The sequence below is a fragment of the Akebia trifoliata genome, chromosome 9, assembly GCF_017979445.1.
Source record: "Akebia trifoliata isolate Shusen 1 chromosome 9, ASM1797944v1, whole genome shotgun sequence".
Taxonomy (NCBI): domain Eukaryota; kingdom Viridiplantae; phylum Streptophyta; class Magnoliopsida; order Ranunculales; family Lardizabalaceae; genus Akebia; species Akebia trifoliata.
In genome coordinates, this window is record NC_141383.1 from 17,987,917 (window position 1) to 18,004,435 (window position 16,519).

General features: G+C 35.3%; 1 protein-coding gene across 1 annotated transcript; it reads right to left on the reverse strand.

Annotated features, from left to right (window-relative positions):
• Positions 1–1,250: 1,250 nt before the first annotated feature.
• Positions 1,251–16,298, reverse strand: LOC147394474 (alpha/beta-Hydrolases superfamily protein). Its single transcript, XM_086453434.1, has 8 exons — positions 15,954–16,298; positions 13,606–13,635; positions 10,558–10,684; positions 10,303–10,449; positions 8,240–8,370; positions 8,020–8,157; positions 7,182–7,280; positions 1,251–1,685 (listed from the first exon to the last, which is right to left on the reverse strand). Exons 1-8 carry the CDS (start codon positions 16,092–16,094, stop codon positions 1,458–1,460), a joined length of 1,041 nt encoding a protein of 346 aa, XP_086309560.1. The 5' UTR covers positions 16,095–16,298; the 3' UTR covers positions 1,251–1,457.
• Between the last annotated feature and the right edge of the window lie 221 nt (positions 16,299–16,519).

Below are 16,519 nucleotides of genomic sequence, written 5' to 3' on the forward strand. Positions count from 1 at the left end.
AATAATTTAAGAAATTGGGGTGTAATAAGCAAAAGTAAGGGTGCCAATAACATCTCTTAATTACCCTTTTTCAGATAAAATTTTTGTCATTTTCAACTTAACGAGCTCAACTTCAACCTTTATCTTCTAGATTCAACTTATTGAACCTCATCTTCAATTTATTTCGTCAATCAAATGTAGAAATCCTTGATTTTTTTTCTATCCCAAAGTTCATCCTTCTCCTCCAAAAATCCTATCCTTGTTCTTAGGGGCGGAGTTAGTAAAGAGCTGGTGAGGCAATTGCTCCCACAGAACTTTGAGACACTCATATATTTTCAACTAATTACATTTCCCATTTGTTTTCACTCCCTCACCTCTTTCCCCATTTGCTCCCACACCCTCACCTCCCTCCAATTTTTGCCCCCTCCCTTCAATTTTTTGTTGATGACATTGCCTCTTGACTGAGCCTTCTTATATACTAATTAGAAATGATTTAAATATCATTTTCTTCAACTTTTAGGGAGCCTTTGAATTTCTCCCTAAAACCATTTATCTTCAAATTCTTCAACTATTCAACTAACCATAATTTGCCCCCACTACAAGAAAATCCTGATTCTGCCCCTGCTTGTTCTTAGGGTTTGAAGGTGAAAGGAAATAGACTGCTTGTTCTTAGGGTTTGAAGGTGAAAGGAAATAGAATGTTTGGATTGAGAAAGAAGGTAAAAATCTTCAATCATTACTAAACTCTATAATCATTATTTTTAACCGATTCAATGTCATCTTCAATGGACTGTAGAAATCCTCGATTTTGCTATCTGAAATTCCATCAATCTTCAAAAAAAATCATGTTCTGTTCTTGTAACTCGAAGGTTGAGGAAGATAGGATCTTAAACTTGAAAATAGGGGTAAAAAACTTCAATAATTGAAAATAAATTGGTTTTGGAGAAAAAAATCTGGACTGAAGATGACTGATTTTGAGGAGAAATTCGACTAGAGGTTGATGACAATGCAACTTATAACCGTATTCCTCATGCAAAGTTGGACACTTCTAAAATCTAAGATGGAAAGATGCATTTTTAAAATCTAGAACCCAAAACATATTATCAGATCATATATAAAATTCCAACGCTCAATCAATTACGATGGATGGCCTGATTGATCTCAAGAGATTTATGTGCCTCCAAGCCTTGAATCTGTTGCATCTAAGAAACTTGAAATCCTACTCATCACCTATTGGATGGGCAACAACTAGAGGTCAACCAGAAACAAGTATTGTAAAGGAGACCATGCTAACAAGGCTAATTAATGGGTATCTAGAAATGCCACGCATACATCAAACAAATCACTACAATTATATATTAATTAAGTTAATTTATTGATAGATCAGTGACAATGAAAATGTTGTATAATAGTAACGTATTTTGTCTTGCATCTTCATAAAAATAAAGACTCATAGAACAAATGAAAAGCCACAATTGATCAACAAAGAGTGCTTCTGATGCTGCGCTCATCTAGCCAAGATATTATATCTTCAAAAACACGAGATATCTGTTCATCTGGTTCACCTTCAAGAAGACTATGATGAGCATCTTTGTAAAGGAGGAGCTTCTTGTCTGAAGCACATGCTTTCTCATACAAAGCCTTACTGACTGATGGGTCAGTTATCACATCAGCCTCTCCGTGTAGGATCAACAATGGCAGAGAAACCTGTAACATATCATACCATCTCTAAGTTATCAAGGAAAGGTCCAAAACTAATGTAAAACTAATAGGGACATGTGTGATGATGCAGATATAGAAGTGGAATGTCTGATGCAGCGTCTTTGGGTTGAAACCCAATTGTCTTTTGTTACATCATAAAGTTTTAACAAATTAAAAAAAATAAACTAATAAGAATAATAAATACATGGAGAACTTATAAAAAATTAAATATATGGGGAAAGAAACATTAAGAAAGATACAATCATAAGTGAAAATATTCATGAAAATGTAGTAGTAGCCCCATTTGGTTATAAACGAAGGTGAAGTAGATGGAGATCTGCAACGAAGATCGATAACAAGCCCACTTAAAAGGAACATGGGGACATACGGTTCTAAAAGAAAGAGAGCAAGACCAAAAATGATGTGGAATGAAGTAGAGCAGATTTGAAGATCCTTGGATTAACAATAACATGAATCTAAGATAGAATTGACTGGAGGAACATAATTCATTTAGCCTACCTCAGATATTTGAGATAAGGCTTTGATGATGACAACGGAGCTATTTACTAATTAATAGAGAATTTGATTATGGGTGGTGTGGTAGTTCTCCATTATCTATTCATTTCCCAAGGCTTATGCATTATCCTTGAAAAAGGAAAATCTGATTGTCGATTTTTTGAACAATTCGACTCTTGGGATTTCTTGGGATCTTGGCTTCAGAAGAAGTTTTAATGATTGGGAGATTTAGGAGTTGGCAGAGTTAACTTCCATGCTTGAACAAACTTCCGTGGAGTGGTTGGGTATTGATAAGAGGGTGTGGACTTGCATAAAGGACAAAAATTCTCGATAAGCTCATTCCGTGAGTCGTTGGCTATCCAAGACTTATCTTCCTTCCAGTGAGTCCCATTTGGGGACACAAAATACCATCGAAAGTGTCCTTTATTTAGCTGGCAGCCTCTGGCAAAATCCTTACCTTTGATAATCTTATGATCAAGGGCTTTATTGGCCCAAACTTTTGTTTTATGTGTAGAGGGAATGGGGAATCGGTTTCTCATATCTTGATTCATTGCCCACTAGTGCAAAAAAATTGGGTACATTTCTTGGGTCTATTTAGTTTCTCTTGGGTGTTTCCTATGTCGATCTTGTTGCTTTTTCAAGAGTGGAACCATAATATCTTCTCGGGTAGAAATTTTTGTTGTGGTACATTACCCCATTCACCGTTTGCTGGGTAGCTTGGCGAGAAAGAAATCGTAGTGTTTAATGGGATTGATTCGGGATTTCATCATTTAATTTTGGAAACACTACTAGGCTTTCTCTTCTTTTGGAGTAAATTGGATCTGGACTTCAAAGGAGTATTCTTTGAAGATTTTGTATTTAGATAGGATGCTTTATGGTCTAACTAGCATCATAATTTTATGTATTTTGTTTTGGTTCTTGTAATGTGGCTGATCATCTCAACTGGTCAGTTGATTTTATTAAGTTTGGGGGTCCAACTCAAAACCAATTGGCAATGAGTAGAGAGGCCCAAGAGCTCATAAGGAGAGAGGTAGCAATGAGTTTCCAGTATGGGACTAAACTCAACACGCCCCCACACGTGTGGACCGGACCAAGCCACAACACATGGAGATATGAACCGGGTGATGTGGAGGAGAAACAACCCACTCTGATACCATGATAAGTTTGGGGGTCCAACTCAAAATCAATTGGCAATGAGTGGAGAGACCCAAGAGCTTATAAGGAGAGAGACAAGGCAATGAGTGTCCAATGTGGGACTAAACTCAACAGATTTACCTATATATAAAAAAAAATAAAAATAAAAAGACTCTCTCTTTTGTCGTTTAGATTTCTATTCGTTAGATTTAGGATTTTATAGAGCCTAATCCTACTTGTAAACAACTGCTGCTGAAGTTGTTTGAATGTGTCATAGTTCTTTGTAATATTGAGGTAATAACTTGAACCAAACTTTTGTAATGTTTGAATGGTGTGTTTTAAACTTTGATTAGGGTGTGATAAATAATTAAAAAAAATTGGAGTGCAATAAGTAAAACTTGGGATGCCAATAACAACTTTCATTTATTAATATAAGTAAATTAACCAAAGGAATAAGATAAGGTTGGACGACCAAACAAGGTTCTTCAGGCTGAGACTAGGTATTCGGGATAAGGCTTTGATGCTTTCTATAAGAGTTAAGATTGTCAAACAATTATAGTTTGGATAGTCCATCGATATTCCATTCATATATTGTATTTCCATCAAACTTTTTAGTAGGAGGGAGGCGTGTCTTCGAATTGAAGATCTACAAGCGTAGATCGTTGATAATAAGGTTTTGTAGAGAATGAGCGCCTAGTAAAGTTGTTGAGTTCAGGTGGAGAACAACATTGAGTATTATGGGATGGATTATCAAAAAAGTTTGAGGTTTGGATTGAAACTTCTTTGAGATCTTTGGTAGTTGTAGAAAGTACATTTATATTTTTTTTTCCTCTATTTGATGAGACTGTTGTTGAATTTAGCAATTCTTCAATAAATTCTTTGGAAATATTTGAAACAGGTTTTAATGTTAGTGTTGGTACATTAGAAAAGAGGTTTTAATCAGTTTTTTGTTTTTGTTGAAGAGGAGGATGTTCTCTATTTTGAAGCTTTTGACTTTAAGGAGTAGTTAAGGTACAATTTTGAAGTTGTTGTCCTGAAGTATGTAGATATAAATTTGTATAGTTATTTTGCTCAATAACATGGGAAAGATCTTTCTGAGTGCAGGGAGTTTCGTTATTGAATAATTTTTCATTTTTTAATGGGGATGCAACTGTTTCAAAGAATTTGAGAGATCGCAATGGCGGAAGTGTTTGTGTTATTTTTTCATTTCTTGTGGTATCCCAAGTCCTAATTTCTATTTTTAACATAAATATTGAATTTGATTGTTTGGGATTAATATATGTTTTGAGCCAATCAAAGAGAAAAATAATTTCTCAATTTGCTCCCATTTCTTGAAACCACTTTTGTTTAATTTTTTGTTCCTCAATTAGAGTAAAATTGTTAAAAAAAACCAATTTTTAAGGGGATGGGCAATTAGATTTTCTTTTAATAATTTTTTATCTATTTGAAAGGTGTTAAGAGGTATTTTCAGGAATGGTTGAGGTAAGTACATTGATTTGAATTGAAAAACTACCGAAGTCTGATTCAATAAGATCATACTCTGTATCTTTGTCTCTTGGTCGTTTATTAGTTGGATACACAGGATAGGAGAGATGAGTCAGGACTGATTTGAAGGATTTTGTGATGTTTGAGGGTGAATCTTCTGATTTTCGAGAGCTAGTCGAAGGTCGGGAAATAAAATAGTCATTTGGTATATTTGGAGAGAAACGAATTTCAACAATTATGTCTGGAAATTCAACTATAGTTTCTATTTAATCATTTTCCTTTTGTTCAGATTTTTGAGCATCGTCTATTTTCCAGGTGGATTTAAGATTAATATCATCCCATTGGATTGGTTTAGGAGTTATAACGGTGTTTTTAAAATTTCTTAAGAATAATGTAGTTAACCCATGGGTTTGCTTAGTATAGGTTATATTAGGGAATTATTGGATTCATAACTTTGTAGTAAATTCGATAAACTAAAACTATATTTTCGGCATTTGGCATATTAAACCCTTGTGTTTGATCACCTATAGTTAAGGCTTTTGAAGCGGTCAAGTCTATTAGTGAAACAGAGAAGTTAGAAAAACAATTAAAAAAGATTGGTCCATCTTGAAGACTAGATTTTACTAATCAAAGGAAGCAGGACTTGTGTGCAAAATTAATTTGGAAAAAGCCTATGACAATGTAAGTTGGTCTCTCTTGGAGTACTTGATGGGGAGAATGGGCTTCGAGGCTCGTTGGATACGTTGGGAAAATGGGGAAGAGGTTAAGCGCGTGGAAAGCAAGGAACTTGTCTAAAGGGGGGAAGATAACTTTAATCAAGAGTTCCTTGGCAAGTATTCCCAATTACTATCTCTCCTTGTTATGTTTACCTCGCAGTGTGAAATTGAGAATGGACAAGATTTGTAGAGACTTCTTTGGCACGACAAGGATAATTGGTGAAAGTACCACATGGTGAATTGGAAGAGAATGTGTTTATCAAAAAGGCAAGGAAGGCCGGGCTTTAGAAGCTTTTCGAAGACGAACACGGCATTATTAGCTAAGTGGCTTTGGAGGTTCGAGGAAGAAGATCATAGTTCGTGGAGGAAAATGATTGAACAAAAGTTTGGAACTCAGAATTGTGGGTGGGAGAGTATGGAAGCAAAATGGGGCTACGGTAGTGAAGTGTGGAGAGGCATCCCCAAAAGAATTCCCTTGTTTGGTAAAAATATTAAGTTCAAGGTGGGGAAGGGTAATAGAACTAGATTTTGAGAAGATAGGTAGTGTGGAGATTCTACTCTTATGGAGCTTTTCCCGGACTTATATGTTTTATCGTTGAAGAAAGGTAGGCCCAATCGAGTCTTTCTTGGTTGGTGGCATTAGTGAAAGGGCTTGGGATTTTGGTTTTAGAAGAAACTTCAATGATTGGGAGTTAAGTAATGAGGCGCACTTGTTGGAGGTAATCGAGGACACTACAGTTGGGACAGGGGTAGAGGACTCATGGTGTTGGGCAGCCACAAAAGATGGGAAATTCTTTGTACGCTCTATGTACAAGGATAGCTTGGGGGTTTCGACTCGTTTTTCCAGCATCTTTTATTTGGGGGGGGCCAAAGTACCATCCAAAGTGTCGATTTTTATTTGGCAAGAGGCATTGGGCAGAATTACAACCTTGGGCAAGCTGATTGTAAGAGGACTTCGAACTCCTAATTGTTGCCTTCTTTGCATAAAAGATGGTGAGATGGCCGACTACATACTCTTGCAATGTGCTTTAGCACGGGCATTGTGGGGGCACTTCCTAGGCCTTTTTGGGATAGTTGGGTGCTTTCTGGGGACAATTAATGAGCTTTTTGGGTCTTGGGGTCTTCTACTTGCAGTCTTCGAAACGCATTTTTGTGGAGTCTTCTACCGTTTGCTATTTGTTGGGGATTATGGAAAGAGAGGAATAGACTTATTTTCGAGGGAAAGGAATTATCTTTAAATGACCTCATTCTGTCTATTTTGGGTCTTTTATTTTTCTGAGGAAGAGCGTTCATAGAGTTCAAAGGGACTTTGTTTTTCATTGGGATGCAGTTTGTAACTTGGAGGTGAACGGATCACCCATTTTCTCTTTTCTTTCCATTCCTTGCTCGCTTTTGTTAAATTTTTGTAAATTCGGGGTCACCTCGACTCCTTTTTCTTAATAAAATTTAAGCTTATCAAAAATTATAGTTCTGTCTAACAACTTAATAAAATAGCTTAGGAGGATGACACCGGCCCTCTTTTAGAATCAGTGTAAGCGTATGTCAGTTTTAAATGTTTTTAAAGAAGAAACTTCTACTCTAAATTACCATGCTGACCATTTTAAGTAGAAATTAAAAATTAAAAATTAAAAAGAGCACGCCAAGTTCATACTTCTTTCAGTCGACGTTCTATTTCTTCAGTGGTTCTAAGTAGCTGAACAGCAGTACGCAATCGTGGTTTATCCCTGTATGCTAAAACATTATAAGGCAACTGCATCCATCACAGAACAAAGCCATATTTTAAGTAATTAGAAAAATCACAAACTTACGACAAGAAATTATATGGGTTAATTTCATATTGCAATTCCAATATGCAAATTAACACACCCAGCTAGCGATTGCATGACAGAACCAAAATGCCTCTTATATTTAACATGAAGTAGGGTAAAATGGTCGGGTTTGGGACGGATCTGAGTATATCCATATTAACACACCCATCCGAATCCGTATGCAACTCGGATCCTATCAGCTAAAACCATATCCATCCATTTTTCATTCACTAAATCCAGATCTGACCTGACCAAATTACTTGATTCGGATTGGTCAGGTCGGATAATTTTGGACCATTCAACATTTTCCTTCTATATTTCTTTTCTAATTGCCATATTACTCGAATTTACTATTATAATTCTTTTATATTCGTGTTATATTAAAGTACTAGAAAAAATATATTTTTTCAAAGTAATATATCATTCCAATAAAGGCAGATGTAGGGATGGATCCGTACCTGACCCGGATCCGACTCGGGACATCAACCAATTTTTTTTATTCGGGTCTACTCCAAGGTCCAAACCCTCTAAATTCAGATTCAGCTCACTCGGATTTCAGATAAAATCCGACTCATTTTATGCCCTAACATGAAGGCATCCAGCATTCAGAGTTCTGTCATACAAACCAGCATTTTCTGAAACTTTAAACTTTGAAATAGTCTGTTAAGAGTAGAAAACAACCAGCTTCTTCTTTTTCCCGTCTCTAAAGGCCATGTCTCCCATATCCTTTTCTGGAACTAACTTTGCTTTGGGAAGAAACCTAGCTAAACCATACAGAAGTTGCACCACTAACCAAGGTGGAATCATATTGTCTGCAATCTATCATAAAGATTTCAGTTAATAAAATGCACATGTCACCAACAAATAAGGCATCAATAAAATTTCAGGTTTAGGAGAATACTTTGCACATAGGCGCAACAAGAACTGCCCCATCCCATGCATCAGGTTGTTTTAGGTGAACCTTTAGAGCAACTGCCCCACCCATACTCTCTCCAAACAGGAAGCTTGGGACATTTTGGTAATCTGGGTTTTCTGTCATCCAAATTGATCCAAAATAAACACAGAGATTTTGATATTAGAATTAGAAATTATTCTAGTATTTAAAGATGTCCTCATCTGTAACTGTTTAATTGGAAATCACAATTAACCAAGTAGCATACTCTATCATCATCATCCAAGCCTTATCCCAAAAATTTGGCATCAGCTAAAAGAATCTTGTGGTCATATCTTCTTTAACTATCTCAATCCACATTCTTTTGTCTTGTGGTCATATCTGCTTTAACTATCTCAATCCACAATCTTTTAGGCCTTCCTCTCATTTTCTTAGAACCCTTAAATTTAAGTGTTCCTTCTAATTGGGGTAGTAGTCAGCTTTTGTTGAACATGTCCAAACATCTCAATTGACTCTCTCTTGGTTTATCGCTAATTGGAGCTAATCCTAGATTTCTAGAATGTGTTCATTTCTAATTTTATCTTTCATAGTCTTTCCACTCATCCATCTCAACATCCTAATCTCAACTATGCTCAATCTATTAACATGATGCTTCTTGACCACCCAACATTCAGCTCTAATAAAGTATAGCTGGTCTTATGGTTGTCTTATAAAATTTTTCTTTAAATTTGATTGGTATGTGCAAACGTGACTCCAGAAAGCACTATCTTGAACCATCTAGCTTTGACTCTATGAGCAACATCTTCTTCAATCTTTCCATTCCTATGTATAATAGACCCAAGAAACCAAAAATGGTTGGTTTGGAATATTCCTAATCAAAAAGTTTTACTAGACATTCCTATTCAAGGGAGTCAATACTAAATTTACGCTCCACATAATCGATCTTGGTTCTACTTAGTCTAAAGCTCTTGGACTCCAACACTTCTCTCCATAATTGTAGTCTTCCGTTGAGTCTTTCTATAGTCTTATTAAAAGGGCCCGACATGCAAGATGTCGGCAAATATGATAGACCAATTTTGTATTCAATAATACAATTGTTAAATGCCTAATTCTGCTTAGAGACAATAAGGCCCAGGTCCCATGCTTCGAGGTTTAACACCTCGAAATCCTTGGGATTCACACTCAAAATCAAAGGATTGTGATGCAGATGCAACAACAAAAAGAAGACAAAAAATAGCATTTTTAATATTTCTATGCAAACTAATATAAATGGAGTCACCAGACAAAATAAATGGAAACAAGTCCTTGCATATGTGGTTCTCTACCAAAAACAGTTTCAGAGGCTATCTATGGAAAGGGTCATGAATAGGCCAAAAAAATCCACCAATTGAAGCTTGAATATAATTTACACCACATTCTCTCTCTCAGCTTTCTAAATTTATATATATTTTCTGTTGGGAAAGGTTCCATTTGGTAATATGCTGTCAAGAGGTTATCTCTTGAACCTAGATGGCATCAAGTCTGATGATCTCTATATGGTACTTGTTGCCAAGAAGGTTGATTCTTCACAACAAAGCCTCCCCTAGTCCAGATACTTCTCGAGGAATTATACTGGATGTTCACATAGAGTTTCTCTATTAAATTATAAATCATGATGTATCCTATAAACGGATGAGAATAAGTGAAAATTTTGGTACCCATACCGGTAAAATGTGTTCTTCTCCATTGTTTTCCTACAGATGGTTCTAAGGAAAATAGAGGGGTTTTCTTTGGCACAGTGTCAAACCCCGAGAACACAGTCTAAGTTACACCTTGAAATAGAAATTTCTCTGTTCAATTGTACAGAACGACAAACCAACATCCAAGATAATGCTTGACAGGATAAAGATATTAATAAGATGTATATTATTTGTACCCTATCTTATTCCCTAATTGTCCCTTTTTCCAATAAGATTTCCATATTGATGGAAAGAAAACTATGCGATGTTGATTATCAAGAAATATAATCATTTAGGATATGCATATGAGGCATTTACATTATATTGTCACATTTAAAAGAGGTGGTATCACACCTTTGATTTTGGAGAAATGCTCAATAACATCGTCAACAAGCTTATCAAAGCTGGGAACATAGCCATGAAGACCTTCCGAAAGACCAAATCCAGGGTAATCCATTGCAAAAACACCATATCCATATGATGCTAACTTCCTGGCAATTCCTGAAGATAGTATATATGATAAAATAAGTTGAAAATATTTCCATAGTAAAACTAGAAAAGAAATACAAGTTTTCACTTGCCCAAATATAATTGTCAATAGCTACATGCCTTCAAGAAAAAAAGTGCAACTGTCTCCATAACCATGACAAATACAAATCACTGCTTTTATTGGAGAAGTTTTGGGAAGCCAACTTTTAGAGAAAATTTCCAATCCTCTAGAGTTCACCTCATACGACTGTACAAAAGCATAATAAATTATTATCTTCACTTGAAAATTGTATGGACATCACAAAGCTCATAAAAAGCATCCATGGCCTTAATCAAATGCTAGCAGCTACCAAAATGAACGGATGATTTCTATAGGAAATCGGTTAATATAATTGAATGTAAAATTCAAATATATGAATAAAGAGAAGTAGGGGTAGGAAGTTTCGTGTCTATGGCAATTTGCAAGTGCATTTAATTTTGAAATTTTGAAGCATTTGGCCTGATTGATATATAACTGAATCTATGGAGTTTATAGGCAAGGTGACACCTACAAAAAGCCTAACTGGCAATTTGGTGACTTAGTAGAGTCTAAGTGGTAATACCACCGATCTGGCATCAAATTCCAACCTTCATCACCCCCTTACCTAAACAAAATCCCCAGTGACATTTATTATCATTCATTTCTTCATTGGTTTAACTCATAAGAATTAAAGGATAAGAATAATAAGCAACAAAGCTCGAAGGAGAAGTAACAAAACACATACCCAAAGATTGTAGAACATATAGTCAAAATAGCTTACATAACTTGATCGTGAACTACCATGAAAATAATTTTTTTGGTTGGATGTTCTAACTATAAGAAAAGGGGATATACATATCTAAGTTATTCAACCAACCCTGGAAGGAATTCTCGTGGGTTCAGGGAGGGGAAAAGATGAGATAGAAGTCTTGCTCCATGTTATAAACCGTTGGTTACAAATGGATCTATGGATGGTACTCTACTAATCCAGGTCTTGCTCCATGGTATTCCAAAATACATGAAAATATGGAAGGCAAACGCAAATATTTGTGTTCGAAGAGCATCATAAATACTATCAATCCTCCTAAACTTGTATAAATCTAGATTTCATCCTTGATGCAAAATCGTTCTTCTTAGTTTCTATCTCCAATGCTGGTTCTCTTACCTTCTCAATTCAATCAAACTACAATCATAGAATGGGTGAAAAATAATTATACATGAAGAGAAACAACAAAACAGATAAAAACTCATGACTTGGGCATGTTATTGAACAATAAATGTGCGTTATTCAAATTGATCAAATTCTAAGCTGCAAGTAACTAACTTAGATCACAAATCACAAACCAAGATGAAATTTTATCTTTCAACTGGGCCTAAAGCTAAAACACAGTATTGGTACTCCAACTCCAAGTAACCAATCACACATTCAAAGACCTTTACTAAGATTCTAGTTTCTCTACTGACCATATAGCTTAAAAGCACACAATTGGTTCTCCCACTTTCCACACAGCCATCTCAGATAAAAAATTTGCAATGCCAGAGGGAAATCCCTAACCATTACAGAACTAAAACGGCACAACCCTTTCAATCCATTGTTTTAATTAAGGGTTTGATAACTCCAGATTTTTCAACCCAAAATTCCATCATTTTCTATTTCTCAAAAAATCCTATATACTCTCAAGGTTGAAGGCTTTAGCAGATTGAATCTTAAGGTTGAAAATAATTGGGCGGCGAATGGAGATCTGGTTCGTGAACATAGGAATCACGAGAGAGTACTTTCTTCTGGTTTGGCTGAGAGAGCTGAACATGAGAGAAAAAATCATGTTATGTTTTTATCCTTTTATATTTCAACCATTAGATTAAGATGGATCTGACAACTGCAACCTGTTGTCACCTGATCCGACACACAGACACACATATATGGGTCCCGCTTGGCAGCCAACGCTTTGTCCTATATGGGTTAGAAGTTTCAGAATGGGCTGGTTTTTTGTGAAGAACGATCTCTATGGTGAGGAGATCATCCTCACAAAAAATCATCCCAATCTGAAAGTTCTAACCCCATCAAAAGTGGTTTACAAATTAACAGTAAAAATCGACAGTCCACAATTCTTCAGCTTGTAAACCACTTTTGATGGGGTTAGAAGTTTCAGAATGGGCTGATTTTTTGTGGTGTTGATCTCCTCACCATAAAGATATACAAACACACACTATTGTTTGGGGTTATGTGAGTAGAAGAGCAAAGACAATTAAGTTGGAGGGGTATTATTGAACAAGGGGGAGAAGATGAAATGCAATATATAAGGTTAAAGGGCTATTCTTGGAAAGGGGGGCTAGAAGAGGAATGGCAATAAAGTTATAGGGTTAGTCTGGAAAAAAGGGAGAAGAAAAAATGTAGTAAAGTTGAAGTTGTCATCGAGATTCGTTACAAAATAAGAAAGAGAACCAAGGGGAAAAAAGTAGTATCTAGAGACACAACTCCCACCTTAAAAACAAAAAAGAGAGATCGGGGAAGAGAGAAAGAGAAAATTTTTTTTGTGTTTCACAAACATATCCTTCTCATACACAAGGAAAAAAGAGAGGAGAGGATTGTTTCTACATAGCAAAAGATTCCTCATACAAATAGAAGAAGAAGAATTTAGCTTAATAAGGGTTCCAAAACATGAACAAAAGAAAGAATAGGATAAAATGAGTAAATTGGGGCTATTTATTTATACTTCATGTTATAAAGAGTTTACTTGTGCTTAGAAGATACACTATATATTAAGTTCCATGCAACGAATAGGCCAATGTTCCACAGACTAAGAGATCTTCTAGTGATTCCCACATAGGGGCTGCTACAAACGCTAGGGGTCCTGGCTAGGTAAGGTGCTAGCCTAGAAAACTTTAACTGCACTAGTAAAAGAAAAATCAGAAAATTAACAGAAAAAAAGAAGTAGAAGAAGAAGCAATTCTAAGGATAAGAATGTTATCAAAGTTACATGTTTACGACAGTATGATATGTTAAAATAAAATTAACCCTAACAATGTTTCAAAAGAATACATAAAATTGTTTCATGTATGTAAGAACACTTCTGAAAATGATCATATACTATCAAAACAAGAACCTCAAACATATAGTATAAACAAGAATTAAATTAGACGGTGTGTACCTCCTTCATTTTCAACCCATCATATTGAACCTGCAAAATAGCCAAAAACGAAAGGTCGACTATCAAAATCATGATTATCATTCCGTTGCATTATTTAAACAGTAAAGAATGGCACTGAGACTGCTTTACTGTGGAAATCTTGAAGCAATAAATAAAAGCTTTCAAAAGGTCCCACAAGGCACAGAAGCATCCTCTGTTTGATATGAAATAATTCAAATAAGTGTAGAAGAATCATATAGATATACTAGGAAAAGGTGCTCAATGATACACAAGTAAGCTTAAGTGATAGATAGGAGACTGCTTTACTGTGAAAATCTTGAAGCAATAAATAAAAGCTTTCAAAAGGTCCCACAAGGCACAGAAGCATCCTCTGTTTGATATGAAATAATTCAAATAAGTGTAGAAGAATCATATAGATATACTAGGAAAAGGTGCTCAATGATACACAAGTAAGCTTAAGTGATAGATAGGAGCACACCATGTGCATGTGCAATTGGAGCAATTGGAGCAATTGAGCTTGAGTTGCTGTGGAATGTCAAGCATGTTTTAAAAGGAACATGAGTTATTGTAGGCTGTTTCAATCATTTGAATTGAGCCAAAAGAGTAATAAAATGGGATCATCATGCATGTAAAGGCCAAGTGTTGTACATGATCCTCAAACTTGACATGTTAGTGTAATGGGGCTGTTGCTAAGATTATAGTTTGATAAAGTGGGTAGCTGATTGCTTTTTTTCTTCTTTCATAAACTTAGCTGATAATTTTTCAACAATTGTATACACCAAAAATAAATCAAAGCTTAAGTAACCTGTCAGGCACAAAATACCAATCAAAAAAAATATATATATCTGTAAGGCACAAAATCAATTCCTATCAAATTGTAGACGATGAAACTTTCTTGATCGAATCATGTATATACCTAGCCAGAGCACACCAAGGAAAATTGGCAAACATTCGACTCATGACCTCGAACCATAAACATCTAGCCCAAGACCAACATAAGGTAGATGAGACTGATAGATTAACCATTATTACATGTGGAAAATAAAGAAACTTACCTTCAGACAATATAATTAGATTTGGTTTTTTTTTTTTTTGGGTTTATATCCATCAAAATATTGACCGTCACATTCTTCGTCCTATTTGTTGTCTTTCTTGCTTTATGATTCTTAGAAAATAAAGAGATCTACTCTAGGCAAGAATTAAAGAATCAAATAAAAAACAACTCAATTTCTTTAGGAACAGCACTTTTTATTCAAAAACCCAATTTATTTAGAAGAAAATAAACAAATTATGGCCTAACTGTATGAGGAGGCCGACATGGTAATGTAAGCCATATCAGTCTCCCAAAGATCCATCTAACATTCTCCAACTTGCCCATATAGACACAATTCTTTTGAAAAAACTCATTGGGTTTTAGACACTTTAAAAAAAGATCCTGACAGTAAGACCATAATTTTTTTTAAAACAAGCATTATCTTTCTAGTTCTTTCTTAAGAAACTGTATTCTCAATCAAAGAGTCTCAGTGTAAGGATCACAGAGCCCATTCTGGGTCCAACCTTAATTTCCTCTTGAATGCCAAAAAGCAAAAGTCAAGTGCTAACACTCAATCAAGGATCAAAGCAACTTAGGGATAAAAAATAGATACCAAACAAGCAAAGGAAATGTGACCAAATCTAACTAGCCAACTTGCGATAGAACATGATCCACAAATTTCCCACCCGCCTTGCAGACAGCACAAATGTTTGCAGTAATGTGACATCTCCATCTTAAGAAAGAACTAGAAAGGGAATTTCTTTTTGAAAAATGTATGGCCTTAGCATCAGGATCTTTTCTAAAGTATCTAAAGCCCAATATCTTTTTCAAAATTAATGTCAATATAGATCAAGTGGAAGAATGTTGGATGTGTCTCTTTGGGGATTGATATGGCCCATATTTCCATATCAGCCTCTTCATACGATTTGGCCATTTTATTTATTTTCTACAAAAGAAATTGAGTTTTAGAATAAAGAGTGTCGTTTCGTTCGAGTGAGTATCAAATATATCTAACCAAATAGTGATACACGAGATAACCCATCTAATATATTTTACCCAATGTGAGCATGTCCATGCTAAATTTTGAAAATCTCTAAAATAAGTAATATTCCAATAGATCATAATCGATACTAAGCAAATAAGACTTAAACAAATATCCACTTTTAATTGAAATTAAGCTTCATAACAATTGCTAGAAAGCAGATAGTAATAAACAATTACTGAAACTAAAATCTTACATCAAAATCGCATTCTCCATCAATTTTAAACAAGAAAAACTATAAGTGAAAATCAAAGACTGAGATTTGAACTAAACCTTTAACAAACAATGATCGATTCCTAGCTGGATTTCTTTAAAGGCCTCACGAGCACGGCGCCTTGCAGGCGCCTTATCCATGTTTGCATGTATGATCTTCTGCAACTCATCATCGATGCCTTCGATCCTCTTTGCAGGCATCGTTCTTCCTCCTCTACTTCAAAACCCTAACCCTAACCCTAAATCTGACAGAATGCCAGAGTTCTTCCAAATCTAAATTGAAAATCTCCGCAATTATAGAGTAGAAGATGACAGAGAGGATCGATGATGATGATGATGGTGATACATGTACATTACAGGTATGTGATGATGATGATGATGATGATGCATGTGGTGGTCCGTTTTATGATGGATGTATCCCGCAAATCTTTCCGAAATTTGAGCATTTATAATCTATCTTAGAGAGAAAGTTTGCTTTGTTTTGCATAAAAAAACAAAAATGGAATCTGACTCACGAAAGTGTACGGTTAGAAGACAACCAAACTATCAAATATTTGAGTGGACGAGTTGAATTTAAGATTGGAATCTTAGATAATGTTGAAGAGACACGTCACCATACCTTTTTG

Bases quoted from the DNA above. Each gene is read 5' to 3' on its own strand.
- LOC147394474 (XM_086453434.1), bottom strand. From the start codon at position 16,094: ATGCCTGCAAAGAGGATCGAAGGCATCGATGATGAGTTGCAGAAGATC. The intron at 13,636-15,953 runs GTTTAGTTCAAA...GCTATTTTGCAG, and splicing joins TCGATCATTGTTTGTTAAAG to GTTCAATATGATGGGTTGAA. The intron at 8,158-8,239 runs GTATTCTCCTAA...TCTTTATGATAG, and splicing joins TTGTTGCGCCTATGTGCAAA to ATTGCAGACAATATGATTCC.